At 45.6% G+C, this 19637-nt stretch overlaps 1 protein-coding gene across 2 annotated transcripts; it reads right to left on the reverse strand.

Annotated features, from left to right (window-relative positions):
• Positions 1-1425: 1425 nt before the first annotated feature.
• SNCG (synuclein gamma) lies at positions 1426-14301 on the reverse strand. Of its 2 annotated transcripts, XM_082764462.1 has the most exons (6): positions 14018-14301; positions 13572-13934; positions 9441-9482; positions 8404-8531; positions 2165-2242; positions 1426-1560 (listed from the first exon to the last, which is right to left on the reverse strand). In XM_082764462.1, the coding sequence occupies exons 2-6, from the start codon at positions 13690-13692 to the stop codon at positions 1540-1542; spliced, it is 390 nt and encodes a 129-aa protein (XP_082620588.1). In that variant the 5' UTR covers positions 13693-13934; positions 14018-14301; the 3' UTR covers positions 1426-1539. The 2 variants fall into 2 exon arrangements, with proteins under 2 accessions (XP_082620588.1, XP_082620587.1); XM_082764461.1 differs by having other exon boundaries at positions 13572-14301.
• Between the last annotated feature and the right edge of the window lie 5336 nt (positions 14302-19637).

Consider the following 19637-nt stretch of genomic DNA (forward strand, 5'->3'; position numbering starts at 1 on the left):
CCTGAGCTTTTGTTATTTTATGGGCGAATTCTGTAGATGTTTTGCAAGGCATCAGAAAAGAGTGCACATGTTGGATATAAAGCCCTTTGAGGGACGTTGTTATCTCTGCTAGTGCTTTTTTGTTCCCTGCCCTTGTAGAGATCAAATATCTGCGAGGATGGAAATCTGTCACGCTCTGCAAGGCAGAGCTTTATAGATAGCATTAATAAGTGAGAGATGCTGGTATCTCACTTGCTACATCCTTCCACACTATAGCTAGTCTCTCCTGCAGCGCCTTCAGTAGTTATCATTATGCCCCTTAATGAAGGTCAACAGCCTGATTTTGAAGCAGCCTAAATCTCTACAGGTTACACTGCTTTCTCTTGAATCCAGGGATGCTCTGCCTATTGGTTGATAAAATATAACACTTTTAGATCCATACATATTGATGTGTTTTAAAACTATTCTTCAATATTTACAGAAATAAATTTGTAACATTTTTCAGTTCTCCACGCTTGTGAATGCAGAAGGTCTCTACTGCCTCACCCAGCAGCTTACCTGCAGACTGCCTGGCTGTGATAACTGATAGCAGCCTACATGTTCTCATCAAACTAATAATTCTCTGACATCTGCTACCACACTCATTTCACAGTAATCCCACCTGCCTGTACCAGCAGTAACACACTTTAGATCTCACAGGCTCATGTCCGTCACGTTTCTTTAATCACACACTGGCTGTTCATTGCACCCAGAAGGCTGCAGGATAGGGCTTTCAAGCTCTGGTGTGCACAGGGTAAACAGCAATGAACAAATGCCATCTAAGCTCAAGGTGACTTTTATATTCCTTTATAAAGCACCCTTTTTCCCAATTCCCCTTATATACAATCTCTTAAACACAAGGGTATTCTTAAAAAGCGTGAAGTCTGTATTTAACTTTATTTACTTAAAAAATGAAAGTCTTTATTTTTCAACCCTGAGAGACTGAAAGCTGGCCTACCTACGCTGCTGACTTCAGAAATACAAGTTGTCACTATTCCCCATCATTTATATCATGATCTAAGGCCCTCATGGTCTGGAGATGCTTGTATTTTGGTGGCACACTTGCACAGGAAGAGATCCTCAGTTTAGAAGTACTGACATGTAAACTGTGCAAATAAAACCAACAATTTTTTTTTCAAACACTTTTTTTATTAGTTTTAAAAAAAATAATAATCCACAATACCTAGAGATCCCAAGTGCCAGTGCAGGTGGACATGGGCCATGGATCAGTGAGCCCCACCAAAACAAACCAGAGCACCAGAACACGCAAAGCTGGGGGTCAGGAAGCCACAAAGGAAATGGAGGGAAGGGGGATCACCCCTGGTCAAGTGTCACACTTTCCTTACAATCGGGAGCCTGACTTACATTGTACAGTAAGGTTGGTTTATGAGGCAAATGAAAGACAACAGTGCTGAATGCAGTTAGTCTGTGGACAGCAGGACTTCCTTGTTGCAGTGTCAGCTAGTATTTCCATGTATGCTCTTGGGATTCCCTTTTTTGAGCTAGAAGTCATTAAGTTGATTAATTGCCTTCACTTTCACCCTGTGAGAGAAGTAAGAGGAGAACAGTTACATATTTTCACATGGAAAACATATATAAACTGTGGGACAGCCAGGGGTCTTTGGACTGAAGTTGGCAGGGAAATGCCACTTGGGCAGTATTTGTCCATCTTGTGCAACAAGAGCTCTACTGCCCTAATTCAAGAGCTGGAACCGACCCCAAAACTGATGTTTGGCTTTAAAAGGGCATTGCAGCTAGAGTAGGGGAAAAAAAAAAAATTAAAGTCTGGTTGAGACCAGGGAAAAGCTATTCTGTGTGATGATAAAACCATAGGAAAACGTTAGCTATTATATGTGTGTTTACATTCCAAAATAAGCCAAAATCAAGCAGCAGTTGACAATCTGTCACTCATGGCAACCTCTTGGTCCTTAAAAAGGAAGCGGCAAAACAACCTCTGAGCTCAGCTCTCATCCAATAATTCATTAATAGGGAAACACCAATGGGCTTAATGTGCAGCAGATTCACAATCACCACCGTACAGAGAGCAGAACCCTCCTGGGGAAAAACACCACCACGGAGGACAACCAGGTGCAGCCTCGAGCTGGGGGGCTGCAGGGAAGCTGGGCTGGGGCGTCCGTCTCCTTACCTCTCTGCTGCCTTCTGCACTCCCAGCTGTGGCCACCTCTCCCGCGGCCCCCGGCTGCTGCGGCGGGGCCAGCTCCTCCTGCCAAGCCACAGAGGAGAAGTTTGGTCTCAGCAGCACGAGCACAGACATCACCCTCAGCTTGGGCTGGCTGCCTGAGGGGGCTGCGCAAACTGGGTCTCAAGGGTACATGTGCGAGTAAAACGCTACAGCAGGGGGTACGTGTTGCTCCGAATCCATTTTTTGTGTAGCTTATTAGAGAGGAGGCCTAAGAAAAAGAAATTTGATTTCCTGCAGCCTGCCTTAGGTTCTACCATATGTGATATCAGTTCTTTTCCTGAGGTTTTATTTTGTGTCACTGAGATCAAAGAGGATTTTGACTCTTTCTGTTTGAAGAAACTTGGGAGAAACAAACTTACGCAGAGTACGATCATGCTCAGCCTTCCCCCACGTTATCCCATTTACCCTAAGCACTGGTTGCACAGACTAAAACTAATTTTACATAGAAGCATTGTGGTAGCATTAATATCACTCAGATAAAATTTTATTATCAAAAGACAAGCTTTTCTTTATGTTTGAAATCCAAGCATTTTTGTAAGCACTTTTTTTTTTTTTTTTTTTTAGCTACTTCCCCACATCTTTCAGCTACCTTCCCATTCAAAGAAAAAGAAAAAAAAATATTACAGGAAATTACTTTAAAAGTGATTTTTACCACATGAGAAGAAAAGACACAAATCCTGAACATGGTGGATGTGCACAGCAGATGCACAGAGAGCAGAGATGCACTTTTATGCAATTGGCATAGGTCATCGGCAAGAGCAGGAGGAAGCAGAAATAACAGCGCCTCTATGGAACAGCCCCACATCCCTGGGGAACAAATTAAAAAGCTTCCCTGGAGTCTGTCTCTACATCTGCGAGTGCTTTCCTGCTTTTTAGGACTGCATCTGGATGAAAATGCTATTAGGTACCCTTCACTTCTACATGTGTCCTTCCTGTCCCATCACAACCGCTCTCAGCAGTGGGAAACCAACACTGCTGCTTTTAGTACTGAATTAAGAAAGAAGACATGATGTGAAATTAAAAGAAAATAAAAAAAGCACGTATTTCACAGTTATGAGTATTAGGCAGATCCCTTGAAAATTTAAGCAGGAAATTGAACTTCACGTTCTTTGTAAGAGATGGAGCCACCTGGAAAGACAATCGCCAAAGTACCAGTGGCAGCCCAGAAATCATTCCCACTGCAGCTTTGGGAATTCATTTCACCCAGCTCCTGAGATCTGACTTGTTTGTTTGTAAATAGAGCCTTGCACTGGGGGTGGCTCCATATGATGAGCGCAGAGGGATTTTTTCCCTAAGAAATGTGTGCTTAGTTTGTATTGCATTGCTGGCAGAGGTGATTATTGCCAGCATTGGTCTGGCCTGCGCCAAATGAGCCCAGGCACTCCAAAAATATTAAATTGTGCATGTGATGGAGATCTATATTCCAGCATAGCAGGGAGCTGAGGAGATCCCTCCCTCAGGACCCCGTTCAGGAAGCTGCACCTGAGCGAGGAGCGCGCTGCCGATGCCCCATTGAGCCCCTGTGCTGCCCGGTGCATCCCTTACGTTGTGCTCTCTGTCAAGACTGAGTTACAAAGGGTAGGAGTGACTCACCCCTCTATTTATAGAAAGGGAAGCAACCATGCTTTCTGAGAGCTTTCCTAAGCAGTGGCGGCAGGAACCAGCACAATTGCAGGATGAAGAGGTGTCAGTCTGTGTTAAGGATTTCTCCTTGCAGCCTTTTTCTCACACGCTCCCCACCCTGCCCAGAATAGCCAGCACTAGAGGAGGACCGGCTGCATTCTTCAGCTGGGTGTTAGCTGGCCGGGCTTTTGGTGACTAGCCAGTAAAACAATACATACAGCGGGCCACGTGCTGTAAGGGGCTTCGTGATGGATGAGGAGCCAGAGATTCACAGGTAACAACCCCAGCTGTAACAGCAATACGCAGTGTGCTGCTGGGCAAGAAGGCAGGGGTGAAAATCCAGCTTCTCATGAAGGACAGCAAGAGCTTTGACATTGCTGTCAGTGTTCATCCTCTAATTAAAAAGAATAAAATGTTCTAAGGGAAAGGCATGTTGCAACCATGACGTAACCTGTTAAATGTTACTCCTGTTCTTGAACGACAACCAGATAATTATTTTTTTCCTCAGAAATATATTGTCTTAGAAAAATTATTTAAAATGGGAAAAAAAAAACTCATTGCAATTGGTATGGGCTGTTTTCTACTTTCTGGGGGGCAGGTGTTGAATTGTTTTGGCTAGAGTAGAGAGAAAATGATTTAACATAATAGTTGAATGAAACAAAACCTTAGGATTCATTACAAGAATACTACATAGATTTTATATATATATGCATATAGAATATATACACTATAGTAGATTTTTGTAAATAATCTCTCTCAAAGGTATGAACCATGGTTATCTGTTCAGATATCGCTCGTGAAAAACAGATTTAAAAAATTCACAGGTTTTGCAAATAAATTATTTACGGTTTGATTCTCTGTTTCTACATTTCTCAATGGAATAGATTTCTGTTCATCTATATTGATTTCTCTGTTTTACAGGTTCTGTGAAATTCCTTTCTTCAGCTCACACTTGGAGCTGTATGCTTCTCTGTTTGTACATGAAATTAAATTCATATGTTTATCCATATTATGCTTTAGGCATTTTTTTTTAACAGCCCCGCAAATTATGAGATAAATAGGGAGATAATCCTGATAAAGTTAAGGAGGGAGACTCTTAAATGCTGGATGCTGAAATATGAGGTACCAAACACACAAATTCACTGGCAAGCAAGATTATTTGATATAAATAATTATTATTTTAAAGGTGTAGAACCACAGAGGTGCACTGGCAACCTACCCTGCCACAAATCTAACAACCAGCCACGGGACACCAATGGCATGAGGCAGAGAAGGGCTCGGCCCCTTGCAGCAGCAGAGCACCTCGTGCTGGAGCACAAGTAACGCTGTTGGGCAGCCTTACCGAGCCCCCAGGAGCCTGTGAAGGGACTGTGGGGGGCTGCCTGGGGCTGAGCACAGTTGGACAATGCTGAGAGCTCTGGCTGAGGGTCTCCCTGACGCCAAAGCAAGTGCAGCCTCCCCCTGGCACTGTGGGTGCGCAGGCCCAGGCGAACCCTCTGGGTGGTGGGATTTTCATCTTCCTCACAGCCAGGCTGTTGAAGGGTTTCCTGGGGCTGCTTATACAAATAAGACTTTTTTTATTGTATTTCAAATATTATCTGGCAGGATGGTCAGGGCACAGCCCTCAGGCAGGAACATGCTTGCCAAGCCTTGTGGAGTTCAAAGCCTCACGGGTGCTACTGACGTCCTGTTCTGCACGGGACAGGCGTGCAACTCCTGGGTGCACAAGTGAGAAAAGAGCACAGGCTGCATGCTGAGTGGCCCTGTCAGCTTCTGCTTTTAATTCCTCTGGTGCAACCGTCTTCACATAAGCAGAATTAAGTACACGTACACGAACTGCTCCTATCCAAAACGCAGTGGTTATAAAAGCTGCAGGCTCGGGCATGGCACATGTGCACCAGACCCAGCCCAAGGAGGAACAACGGGAGCCACAAACACACCCAGTGCTTGCACAGAACTGACACCTGCCAAAATTGTCCATGGAGCGAGAGGGAAAATGATCAAAACCAATTTAGCATGGCAGAGCTACGAGGTGACAACTAAACCATATGAAAATTGACAGGACAAATAGATGTAAAGGGAAGACTGAGGTGGAGGGAGAACTGCGGGGAAGCATTAGCTGCTGGGGAAATTCCCCCATCCCCAGGGATTTTTGCTGTGCGTGTGTGAGCCTGTGTGCTTAGGCACACGTGCTCGCTCCCAGCCACACGGTGTCTGCAATGCAGCAAAGTTTGTGCTGTGTCATGCAGATAAACAATTAATCCTCTTCTCAGACAGGGATATTTAATGGGTGGTTATCTCACTGAAATCCCTCAACTGTCTACTGCAGGGACTGAGATGGGTACACAGCCACAGACAAAACCCATTATTGATGGGTCTTATTCCTTTGCAAATCAGAAAAATACGTGGAGTGTTTATAATCTTTTAACTTAAATATATTTTAAAAACTCCTCACAAACTGTTGGTCCTTTCACGTACTCAGTTAGCAGTGACCAGGGCAGCAACAAGGCCCTACCGTGCTGTGCCAATGCCACCAGGAAGAGCTGGGTTCTTCCAAGCCTACGCACTCCCATAAGCCAAAGTCACCATTTACTGCACCCGTGCTGCTCAAAGACCCCATGGTGGCAGCCCAGAGCAAAATGTAATGATGAATCTCTCCTCCTTGCTTGTAGGTGTCTGTCACTGGCACCAGCTGTCAAACGTGCAGATTAAATGTCCACAAGCCACCCGTAATTGATACGAATACTGGGAATGTGCCTCCTCGGCCACCCGGCTCTTGCAGCACTGCTCACTGCCCCCACCTACCCACAGAGACCCTCGCACAGAGCAGCCTCGCCATACAGCCAGCAGGGAGCTATGCTGGGGGCAGCTGAAGACAAAAGCAAGACTTCAGCAGCTGCTCTGTGCAGTAGAAAAGAAGGACCAGCTGGACACGGACAAGTCTCAGGACGGGATGCAACAGCTATCCCAAACTTCAGGGCTGGAACACTTGCCTATAATCTCAGGACTGCAAGGTTTTCACAGTACGTATTCAATTTTTAAACATCTAACTGCTATCCTTTTTCTGTCTTAGTGCATCTCTAATGGGTCTCAAATGCATTACAGTGCCCCGTACTGCTATTGGCAGCCTCTGGCTGTATTTCCATTAGCAAACTGAGCAGCAAGGTAGGCACAGGCCTGGAGAGAAAGAAAGCAACTGGTGCAAGAGCCCAGCTTCCAGGTCTCCCCTCTGAGCAGCTCTGGCCCCATGGCCATCAGCCCACTTGCAGCCAGGACATGCTCGGGGTGCGTTCAGAGGCCGGGTGCCTCACTGGCACAGCTGAAGTATGGTGAGTGAGGATGACTGGCACTCCTAATCCAAACTAAACTACAGCACCAGAGTAGATGAACCCCTCTCTTTCATAAAAAAAAATTTTTTTTTTCCTTCCATTTATTTCTCCTGTGACTTGTTTGCTTTGCTCCCCCCCCCCCCCCCCCCCCCCCCTTTTCATTCTGCTGCCCACCTCTGCTATTTGGCATGACACTGTGATATTGTATCAGAAGCAGTTTCCTGGCTCCCTCCTGTATGCTGCCCTTTGGCATGACACATCCTACATTTTTTTCCTCTTGATCAGCCCCCATTTTAACTCTAAGCAGGCGGGTATCGACAGAAGGTGCCAAAATGACAGTTCAGAAGCCTAATCCTGTGGAAAACTTGCCTACTGCTGCTCTGCCCTAGCCAGACGTGCAGGCAGCTCAGGTCTGAATGACAGACCTATGCCATCAGCAAATTCTTACCTCTCCTGGGCCAACCACCCTTGTGCTTGGTCACTCAAAAGGTACAAGAAGTTGCCCACTCCTGCATATGGGGGATATATTTGCAGTCCTGCAGCCTAGCTGCTGGTTCCTGGAGCAGTAGAGATTAACCTTATACCAAGGGCTTAGCAGATCTTCTCTATCTGCCCTTTCTGCATATTCACAGGACATTTTGCATCACTTGTAGCTGCTGTTCTCCTCTTTTGTTAGGCTATTCTCTCAGGATTTACGTGGTGTGTAAAAGCCCCATTTCACATCACAATGTGTTTACTTTCAGGTCAGGAAATTCATCAGCCAACTGTCTGAACAATTAAACCAAATTTGGCCAGCTTTTCTTTGCTTTGATTCTGGGTTTGGGTGTTTTGTGACTAATCTGGCTCATGTCACTATCAGCGCTATTGAATGCAACTCTGAAAAGAGGGCAAAAACAACCAGGCTTACCAAAGAGCTGCCAGCCTTGTGGCTCCTGAGGCTCTTTATACCATAACAATGGTATAAGTGTCCCACAGAGGTTGTGGAGTCTCCATCCGTAGAGATAATCGACACCTGATAGGACACAGTCCTGGACTACTTGCTCTTATCCTGCTGTCATTGACGTTATGGGACTCAGACTAGATGATTCTGTGATTGTATATTAAGTATTTTGTAATAATATAAAGCATTATTTAATAACAGATATTGTTGAAAACCTTAAATAAGTGAAACCATAAACTGCAAACATTTGCAGATAATTAAAGTAAAATCCAAAGAAGACACAAGGATACCTTTTTTACAACTCCTGTAGTAGCCACGATGGTCTCTGCTCCTTCTACCGTCTTGTTCGCCACTGTGTTCACGCTGGCTACTACAGCTTCTCCCACCACGTTGGCCTGCTCCTTGGTCTTCTCAGCAACTGGGATTTCAACAGCAGCAGAAAGTCAATGAGTGAGGCACTGTTAGAAGGCTGCCAAATTAGCTAGGACAATAAAACGGTTGCATCAAGGTAAGGGAAGGAATCAGCTCTGTTACAGACTTTATTTGGATTTTATTTATTTATTTATTTTTAATAGGAGAGCACATCAGAATTTAGAGCATACGTGTGAGGGCTTTGTCTCAACCAAAATGCTGCTCAGGGTGCTGCAGGTGCTGAAGCCTTCATGGGTAACTGGGGAGTGAAAAATTCATTGTAAAATGATAAGAGATAATTGAGCAAATAAAGTATTTTGGATTTCAGACTGTGTATGACCTCTCTCCAGGTATCTTCTATTTGTCTGTTCTGTTTAACGTAATACAGCTGGGTAGAAAGTCAGGAAAGTCAGTCAGGAAATTCTCCGCAGAAGGGATCCATTCACCTCTCTTCAAGGCAGTCCAGACCATTCACTGCCTCAGAGCTTGTGGCTCCCAGAAAAGTCCCTGCGGGCCACTGGCAGGCCACAGTACCTGGCATGAGTCCCACAGAGCATGGCTGTGCCCCAGCAGGAGCTGAAGCAGGCACAGCCCCTGCAGGCCACGCAGCACGTATGCCTTTGTGAAACGCTGAAACTGCTGTGAATCAGCCCAGTTGGCCAAGTAACATTTGTTAGATGTGGTGTTTGTTTTTTTTTTTTTTTTTGACCTGCTCTGCTGATTAAATATTTTCTCCCATCCATGTGCAGTGCAAATGACAGACCCTGAACCCTTGCTCCTGGCAAGCACTATCCATTCATCAAATGGAAGGTCACACAGATCAGTGGTGCTCCCCAGAGACCTTGCATTTGGCCTTATCAAGGGCTACAACAACCCATTACAGATTTCCACATCTCCCCCAGGGCTGTGCACTTACCTGAGGTTACGCTTTGCACTACGCCTTCCTTGGTTTTGGTACCTGTGAAAGGAAACAAGTGGTCAGTCGGTGTTATCTGGCAAAGAACCTCTGGTGTCTGGACGTGGGTGGCTTTTTGGCCTTCTGAGGCATGGGGGGGGGGAGCCGTGGTACTGCTGGCAGCTCATGCAGCCTGCAGAAGGGGTTGGCTTCCTTCCCCAGAGAAGCCAGGGGGTACCTTAGTGCAGGCAGTAGGTTAACTCCAACCACCTGTGGGCTGGAGATGCCCAGACTTGAGAAATCTTGATTCTAACAAGATTAAGTATGAAAAAACTGTCCCTGGCGTGCTTCCAAATGAACAGAACAGTTGAGTGGAGGTAAGTCAATGTTAGGCTAAGAGTCAAAACAAACATGTACTGGTAAAATCTCGCTTATTTCACTCTTTCACATGGAATTACACCCAGGACTCTCTCTTGCCTTTCAGCAGGGTATTGGGCTGCAGTGGTCATTTGAAGGTTCGTCCCATACTTTTAATAGACAGTCTGGAGAAACTCGAGGCTGACTACAACACAGCCACCCACCTACTATGTACCTACTGCCTGGATTCCCACTTCAGTGCCTCAGACCATGCGGTAAGTGCCTGCTGGTAGCAATAAACAGAATGCAGATGTTTGTATATACAATTATAAATACACACCATGTATATGCTTACATTGTAACTTATCTTGCTGTTCTCAAGGCAGAAAAGCCAACAGGATGTGAGGCATTCAGTTTACAACAGAAGTAGCCCTTGAGGAATAATTAATCCCCACAGCTTTCCTCCAGACATGAAATGACCTGCTGTACGTCCCTTCTGCTTGCGCGCTGCAGCACGTATGTTATGTGGAATCACACAGGGGATGGGCAGCCCCCACCCCCAATAACTAGATGTCATTTCACAGTAGGGAAAAAGCACTCAAAAACCAAAAAAAGGAACAAATCTCTCTATTCGAAGTTGAATAAACACACACCAAAATGTTCCACTGGCTCCTTTGTGCTGCCTTTTGTAAGTCATCTGTACCTATGCAGACTCCTTTCAAGTTTTCCATACTAACAAAACAAAATGGTTTTTATGGCCAGGTTTCAAAGCGATAGAAATACAGAGTGAGTCAGACCTTTAACTCCAGTGGTACTGGAGCATCCCTGGGTGTGGTGGGAGAAGTCAGCCACACCTCGTTCCCATTAACAGCCTGAAAAGCAAAACAGGTGCAGGGCCCTGATAACAACAGCCTGAGCCCAGTTCTCTCCTGCCTGCCTGATATAATGGTATGTATTATTGAACGTAATTCTCAATTGTTAATTTATTTTGGTGGCTGCAGTGGTTGCCTAGGGCAAAACAAAGCTGTCCTGCTACAATGTGCCCTGAACATTTCCCTCCACCCTCCCAAACTGTGATAAAACTGAAGGGATGAAATGCTCACTTTGTGCTTGTTACGGCTGCAGACTGCATCTACTAATTATGCAGATGCTATGCGTGCACTGCTGTGAACTGGATTTTAAAATGATGTGCATGAGAGACAAGTGTGCACAGATGTACAGCAGTGAGCAGAGCAGCTGCACGTTGCATTTATGCCATGAACATGAGCTCCTGGATGGGCCGGGTACACCAAAATCAGTTCAGATGGAGGCCTGAGGTAAACCAAGTACTTAATTTGCTGTCCTGGCCTCAGCTTTGCATTAAACATAGCAAGACAAGAGCTGTACTTCTGTACATTTATTTACACGGCTCTTGGTTTAAAGGCAGGTGGCACTGTTTGTGATAGAGACACAGGCAGAGGAAAAGCACCCGAACACATTTCAGTCAGGAGCAAGAGCAGTAGGAGGTGCTGCTGCCTGCAGCCCAGGGGGAGCCGGCCGCGCCCCGTGACTCAACCGCCAGCTCCACATGCGGGTCGACCTTCCGCCAAGCGCCCCTGCCAGCACCAACAGCTGCTGAATCAGAAAGCGATCACCTGATGCTCAAGCTCATTTCACTCCTTAGTCCTCACCTGCGGCTGGTGAACACGGAATTAAGTGTTCATGCATCCTGCCCCTTCTGCAGGAGTCAGCCTTGGGTGCTCTGTGCTGCAGGTGCGGGGCCAGGCCTGAGGTTCTGCCGTGTGCGTGACTGAGAGGGGCTCTGGCAAAACAGAAGTGCTTCTGAATGTTAAATTACATTAATGACTGTGTACTCATTTCTCTGATGCAACATTGCATTGTCTTCATGAATTAACCTTAGCATCACTTATCCCCCATGTAACCCACCCCAGGCAGCGGCTGACCGAACTGCCCACGTGCATTGTCCACGTGAGACCCCCATCGATGCCCGGGCAGCCACCACCCGGGGGAGGACAGAGTTTGGGCAGAGGCTGCTGCCTGATTTCTCCCACTGCATCTCACTCAGGGGTGCACAGGCTGAGGATGAGGCAGTGTGGCTCGGAGACAGCAGAGGTGGCAGCACGGCACCCGTGGGTACCCCACGGCGAGTGTTTTGTTCTGGTGGCTCCATCACAACCTGCTGGGACAGGGCTGTGCCCGGGAAGAGCAGCGCAGGTCTCCGATTCACCCTTTATGTGGCACACAGAGAGACAAGGCATCGTGCACTGTGTGCTCATCGCTAGTTTTAATGGCTATACCTGGCCTCTGCCTTCTCTGCTCATTTATAAAGCAGATCTGTGAGCTAATCAGCATCTGGCCTTTGCTTCTTATGTCCGTGAAGGACCAAGTGTTGTTCAGTGCATGACAGGGCAGAATTGGTGGTATACAAAAGAAAAACAAACCTCCTCATCTCTACCTTGATCCTTACTTGATCCTCATTCAGTCATTTTAAGGCTTTTAGAAAATAATACTGAAGAGGCTGCAATCACACGAGCAGACTTCATACTTTGCCCCATGGCTGTGTGAAAATGGAAAACAGGTCGGAATATGGAGACATAAAACACTACCAAAAGGAGATGCAAGGAATTAGGTATAAAAATTCAGAAGAATCCTTTCTGACATTGCTCAGACCAGGGAGCAGCAGAAGCAATAGGGATGCCACAGTTTGACACCTAGACATGACATTTCACAGGCTGGTGTTTCAATTACTGTGGTTGGTTTAATTATTTACAGGGATGCTGTTTACTTTTCTTCTTGCAAGTCAGATTCAAACCGAAATGCGAACCATTACGCATGTTCATTTACAGCATACCAATAGCTGAGTGTTTAGAAATCAGGGATAAAGACATTATCAGATCTGCTGCACATAAAATTAATATTTCATTTCTAATTTATATGTGTACATATATACGTATAGCTACTGTCAAAATAGCTGTTTTAAATACAGTAGCTAGATACAGCTGTGGATATTGAAGCATGACAGCAGGAAGAGTCTGCACGTAAACTTTCCTTCTAAAAAAAACATCTCCCTCATCCAGCAGATATAAAACCTGTACAAGGGGCAGCAATAAGCAGCAGGGTAATCAGTCTTGGGAACTGAGGCCTTTGCAGCTTTTATAGCACCTGTGGTATCTGGCCACCCAGCCATGAAATCGCATGCACTAGCTAGTGCAGGTACTGGGTCCCAAGGGTGACCTTGAGCTGGGAGGTTTAATCAAGAGATTTCTGGGCAGGGCAGAGGACGCAGAGCCTTCCCATTGTACATAGTGAGTTAGGGTGTCTCTCATAAAGTGAGATGAATGTGTGCACAGGGAACAATGCAGGCTGGCAAACAAAGGAAGGATTTCAGGACAGAAAGGTGCGCTTGCCCTGACACTGACACTGCTGGTGGCCCTCAGGGACCGGTCAGAATGCAGCAGAAGGTGCAGCAGGGATCGAGCAATGCCCTGCAAGTCCCGGCCAGCAGCCCCAGCACAGACCCGCCACCCAGGTGCACGCTGCTCAGCACCATGCCAGTGCTGCCTTCCCCAGGCAGCAGCAGTTCCTATGCCTAATTGGCAGTTGGGGAAACTGAGGCACGGGGTGGACATGGTATCCTAGGCTTATACAGCTCTGTGACAGGGCTGTGGACATCACCCAGACCTCCTGATGTTCACTCCTAAGCTCCAGCCACAGAATAATTTCCCCAGACTTTCTCAGAGACAATCTACATGGCAGTTCATGCTCAAATGTAGATAAAAAGCAGCTCTCTCTTACCTACATACATCACACCTTCTTTAGTCTTCTCTGCAGCCTCTGTCACTCCCTGCTTGGTCTTTTCTGCAGCAGCCACCACACCTTCTTTAGCAATGGAGAAACCTTTCTTAAAGACATCCATCCTTTTTGCTTGTTCGGGTACTACCTGGACGATCTGAGTGAGGGGCAGCAGCAAGCAGCACCTCGAGAGCGAGACTGCAGTCTGCAACCCTGACCTTGCTGGATGCTCGCTTTCCCTGCCAGTCTCTGTCTTTGCTCTTATTCCTCTGCTGGATGAGGATGGTGTGTCAAACCTCGCAGCCTTTGCTGGCTCTTATTGATGAAGTGCACTGCAGAGTAGCCAATGCCTGTGAACAGCTGATACTGAAATATTAATGATATGGATCTGCTTGGTAAGATTTAAGAAGGGAGGGGGAGAGGAGGACAGAGGTACATAAGGGACTTACTGGAAATTTTCCAGATAGCTGAAGCTTTTAAAATACGCTGCAGCGCTCTCACTCAAGGATGCTCTCAAGCAAAGAGGGAGAGGTTTTAGCTAAAGAGCTGAGATCCCGAAAGTGCCTCTGCCAGGGGCTGCAAGCACAAGCTCTCATGGGTTCCCAGGAGGTAGAAAACATGTAAAGTGTTTGCAACAAACCCAACAGGGTCAGGTCTCTTGGTCTAGCCATTACCAGAACCCATCCTGCACAAAACAGTAACAAGAACATTACTTCTAGTAAGCACAGATAGGAAAGGGGAACCAGCTAAAGGTTGGTGCCAGAGGGAAGGGGGCTGGAAGTCCCGTGAGCCACATCCTTAATGCCTGATGCTGGTCCCCAAGGCATGGAGTATAAATGATGGTTTTTGCTCATCTGCATGTCCCGTTACAATGGTTTTCTTCTGAAAAACCCGGTGGCTGTTGGGGGAAATCCTGTTTCCTCTTTGTTTCTCGGAGTGGCTGTAGGCAGAGCTTGGCCGAGCCACTGCAGAAGCAGCCTCAATGGAACAATTGGTGGAGGAAACCTTGCAGCCTGCACCGCCAAAAATGCTCCCCTCCTCAAGGCCTCAAATTATCAAAAATAACAATAAATAAATAAAATAAAAAAACAGCAAAAATATCAAAGCACATGATCGTTAATCACAGCTGGATATCCTAACGTGCTTAGTAATTTAGCTTATTTTTTGCTTGTTTGTTTCTGAAATTGCCCCTAACTGGCCCAAATCAGCTTTCCTCTCACTAGCAAACTGAAATTGAACAGAAGCGAGTGTGAAATCAAATACCAGTACAATGAGGTGGCATTTTGCTCCTGGTGCCATACCTGTAGCTGTGAAGCCCCGCTCTGCACACACAGACCCTGGCCAGCTCTGGCTGCTTTCCTTTCCCAGGCAAATGGAGAAGGAACAACCAAGGCCCAGCAGTGGGATGGGGGCAGCACACAAACAGAGCTCAGGCTGCTGAAGTCAGCACATTTCTTTAGGTTTTTTGAGTGCTGACTTACTCCATACTGAAACAACCGAAAGACTAGACTGTTGGTCTGGAAAATAAGATACAGATTTCTTAGTCTTTTCCTTACCACTGGTTTTCCTTGCTGATAAAGCACAAATCCCAACTCAAATATAGAGGAGCTAAGTCTCTGACAGACTAAATAGACTAATAAACTTGCCAGCTGTTAATTCAAACAAACAAACAAAAAAATCCCATGCCAGATTCAGCGGAATGGACCACAACTCAAAGTGCTCAACCCCCAGGGTATTCCATGGGGACGTCTAGCCTGGTAAGGCTGTGAGAAGTATATTTTGATTTTGCTAAGCTATTGTTCTGTCACTGGATCTCGTACAATTAAATGCTACATATTTGGCATTGTTATAGAAGTTAACAAATACATGAAATATCAACCCATCCTGCACTATCCAACATGAGTCATCACCAGACTGCATCAACCCACATTTGAGTGGGATACTCCTTTCCTGCCTTCTCCTCTCCTGATGACCTTCAGACAGAACTCACAAGAGGTATTTAAAACTCTCTGGATCACTCCCAAGACAGCAGGCAGCTTGCACAGGCATTGTTTTACCTTGAAACACTTTTAGGAAAGCTCTGGACACAATACAACATTGTAGGTGACCTATATAGGACAAGCATCTATAGCAGTTCCTGAACATTGGCCACCCCATGGCATTTGTACCCCACTTCTACTCTAAGCCAAGGATTTAATCTTCATTTGTTGCCAGTCCTGCCTCAGGTGAACATAACAGCAGGTTAATTTTGTGCCTGAAAAATTGTTCTTCCCTTGTAGTAGATAGAACAACTTAATCAGCAGCTAGAGAGGAGTTAGGAGTTCCTCCAAAGGACAGTTCAGAGAACCCAGGCTTCTGCATTGCACCCCGTCTGGTGGCAGCCTCTTTTTCCCTGTTACCTACCGGGGACATAGTGCAGAAGCCAGCTAAGACAGGCATTTCTGAGGTACCTGGGCTGCAGTCAGCTCCCAGTTGTTTCTACTTTGCTTAACACGTACCACTTTGTGAAGTTGTACCTCACAAAACTCAGTGGATCTGCAGAATACCAAAGAAAGCCCTGTTTCATCTCTGTAATGACAAACCATCAAGCTGATATTCGTTTAAAGTCTGAATTTTGCTGGGTCAGGCTTGCCCACTGGAGGCTCTTGCTGCTCACCACCGCTCTTTCTTGACAGTCTCCGAAAGGTGCTGATCCCACATCCCACACACCACAGCTCTCCCTGGGGGTAACGGCTAGTACCTGTAGGCCTATGCAATGCACAGGTTCTCTCAGTGACTCTGCAATATGTGCAAGACAGGTCTGCCTCAAGTCTACCTATTCCCAAAAGCACAGATGCAAAAGGAAATCCAGGAATGCAAAGGAAAGAAAGAAAGAAAAAAAAAGACTCCTGTCCTCTAGAGCCATTTTGTTTGCGACTATGATGGATTGAAATATAATTTTAATTAATTTGTCTCTCTTCCCTCGTTCAGTTTCCAAATCGTCAGTTACTCTGCACACAACACCTTAACCTTGTCCTTTAACAAGGAACTTACTCTGCAGACTGTCAGCTGATTAAGGCATCTCGCTGGGCGACAGGATTGGGATTTGGTCATACTCTACTGAAGTATTTTGAGGGGTTATGATGTCTGGAATACAGGTACGGAAAGGAAAAACAGGCTGCTTTGTGGCTGGTACATATCCTTTGTTCAGGATGCTTTTGTATGGAGAACAATACTAACAGTAACAGGATCAAACCTCGCTCTAAACAAACAGAAATCCTCTCTCTCTCCCCCCATCTATGAACACTTCAAAATGCAGAAAGAACTGTCTCAGATGATTCATTTTCGTGCTCCCAAGTAAACAACCCGTTCTGCTCGACATCCTCCCGGCACACAGCTGACGACTCCAAGCTGGTAGGGTACGTAGGTTTGCATAGCTAATGAATGATTTCCTCTGCCAGGGAGCGACCATAACAGCGGGTGGCTGACAGAGGAGCCTTTTGCGAGGCACACGTGCAGGGCGCTGCCCGTACAGCACACGGCAGGCTTTAGGGGCTGAGTTCCGCTGCTGAACACCATTGGTGGATTTGGAGCAGAATGATACATACACAGTCAACAAGAATTCACCTTCCTCCCCTGAAGGACAGATCACTGAAGAACTGTTTTTCCAGCCCGGCTGCCTGCCTGAGGAGGAGGTCGCGCTCCTGCTGCTGCCCTGCACATGCAGGAGCCCGGCTGGGTGCACGCACGTGGGCCTGCAGCAGCGAGCAGAGGATGAGACAGCATTTTCCAGACCTAAAAGCCAATGGCGAACGAGTAGCTGCCCCCTTGCTGTGCAGATATCAACAAAATTGTCCTATTCCTCTTCACAGACATCAAATGCATTCAATTATTCAGCCTGCTTCAGAAATTTGAAGCTGGGATAAACAAATCTGGAGTAACTCATGCTTGTTAAAATAAATCCAGCTTCTCTTGTTTTTTTTTTAAACATTTTTCCCAAAGATCTTTTTTTTCTTTTTAAACTCTTAGATTCTGAATTTAAGGCCATAGTATTAATTTAAGAGCATTACAGAATTGTTCTAATATATTATAGCAGTGAATCTGGGAAGATACAAAAGAAACAAAAAATAGTCTGAATGTATTAATTGAAAAATTTCGATTCTAAGGGCTCTTTTTTTCCAGAGAAGCTGTCTGGCATGACCAGTGCATTTGCTTTCCAAGTGCACAGAAGCCATTTCTCAAGCACGCTGCTTGGCGCTGCTTACCTTGTGCTCTCCACCTCCTGTCCAGCTCCGACATGGGCTCAGACTCTAAGCAAGCAGATGGGGGCCAAGATGAGAAACTGGATCTCACGTCTTCCACAAAGCACCCAGAAGTCAGCACTGTTATTTGGCACCTTGGTTATGGAGCTACAAAACACATATTGAGTTCTCAGGGCAGGCAACATGGAAGGGGGTAAAGAGCTATGCTTAGCATAAACAGCTGTAATTAACAGAAGGCAAGAGCAGTCATGACAGTTAATTGGCAAGGTCACAGGGCGCACGGATGCGCCTGGTGTTAGTATTGTTATCAACTCCTTAAAGACTGAAGACCGTTTGAAATAGTTCTCAGAAATACTGGGGAGAGAAGTATTTTCATGAATAAGGGCACAGGAAAAAAGCCACTAATGACTGGGAACCAAGAAGGAAGAAACATCTCTCCTGTCAAATTATTTGCTAACATAGAGAGCAAATTTGTTTTTCTCTAGCTGTTCTGAGACCTGCTAGAAACTTCTGAGAAGTATCAGGGCAGCTCCAAATGTCTCTGCACCACTATTACTATGTCACTTACTGACAGGCTTTCAAGTATACTCTTGGAGTAACATCTACTGCCAAATCATTTTCCAAATTAAATTTGAAATTTGATTTATCTCACCCATTTCTTCCATTCCAGCAGTGGCATACAGCTCTGTAAAATGCACCGAGTTTCCAATAAGGTAAGTAATGGAATAGTGAATAGACATCTACTTAGTTGGTGCACGCTTGTCTTTCTCAACTAGTAGGTGTCTCTTGGAGGAGACTGACCTCAGAAGGCAAAGAGCAAACTGTCATAGAAAATGACCTTGTGTGTCTATTTTCCCCTGGTTCCTTGCTGAAGCAACAGCTCAAGAAATAAAGTGATGTAGTGATGTGTCATGCTCCTAAACAGGTACTCCTCACACCTTTCTCCTCTGCAGATGTTAAACATGAGAACTTCCATCTCAGTCCACTAATATATTAATTGTTATGAACCAACAGTATAAACTGAGTATGTTATTCAGGGACCCTAAACCAGGACAGTTAATAATTAGACAGAAATCTTAACTCGTGTTGTTTGGTAATGAGAGTACTTTGAATAATTCTCGCCTTCTGTATTCATATCAGCATCCTGTGCTATGCCCGTCACGAGGAAAGAGACGTCAGTCCCTGGCATGCTCAATATTTTAATGTCTTTCATAACTGCTACCCAAAAGTCACGTTAAATTATCAACTTGCAAATGGCTGAGTAATCTGTGCCTCCCAACTGCTGCGCTGTGGGCAGCACCGCTGCAAAGACAGAGAGCGAGTTCCTGCACCTGCAGGAAGAGCAGATGTTTGAGCTGGGAGGATGGCAGAGCAACTCTGCCCCACTTACTTGTGAGATACCACACCTGGGAAGAATAAAGATTTAATGGCTGACTAAGTGGAATGGTGTATGCTGAAAGACAAGACTAAAGGGTTAGAAAATAGGTCACAAATGGGATAACTTCATCATCTCCAGCACAAAATCACTTTTCTGCAAGTCATGATCATACAGCCATTCAGGTTTTAAGCCTGTTGTTTATTTTGCCTCATGCTTGTTTCAGTTCCTTCCCTATAAAGGGTCACCTTAGATAAACAAACACAATGCTCAGGTCCAGTTCCTTATAAGAAAGTCACATTTGCATGTGAAACACAGCACATAAAACAGTCACACATCAACATTAACTTATATTAGCAGGATGTGCACAATTATGTAATAAAAGCAGCAGGAAGGAACAGAGGGAAGTTGCTTCTTTCAGTCGTAAGTCCAGAATCTGTGATTTCGTCTCCC

This window comes from Aythya marila (assembly GCF_965140915.1).
Source record: "Aythya marila genome assembly, chromosome: 7".
Taxonomy (NCBI): domain Eukaryota; kingdom Metazoa; phylum Chordata; class Aves; order Anseriformes; family Anatidae; genus Aythya; species Aythya marila.

Excerpts from the sequence above, each read along its gene's own strand:
- SNCG (XM_082764462.1), bottom strand. The coding sequence starts at position 13,692 with ATGGATGTCTTTAAGAAAGGTTTCTCCATTGCTAAAGAAGGTGTGGTG. Across the intron at positions 8,532-9,440 it reads AGTGCAAAGCGTAACCTCAG|TTGCTGAGAAGACCAAGGAG; the intron begins GTAAGTGCACAG and ends TTGAAATCCCAG. Across the intron at positions 1,561-2,164 it reads GTGCAGAAGGCAGCAGAGAG|GGTGAAAGTGAAGGCAATTA; the intron begins GTAAGGAGACGG and ends CTTCTCTCACAG.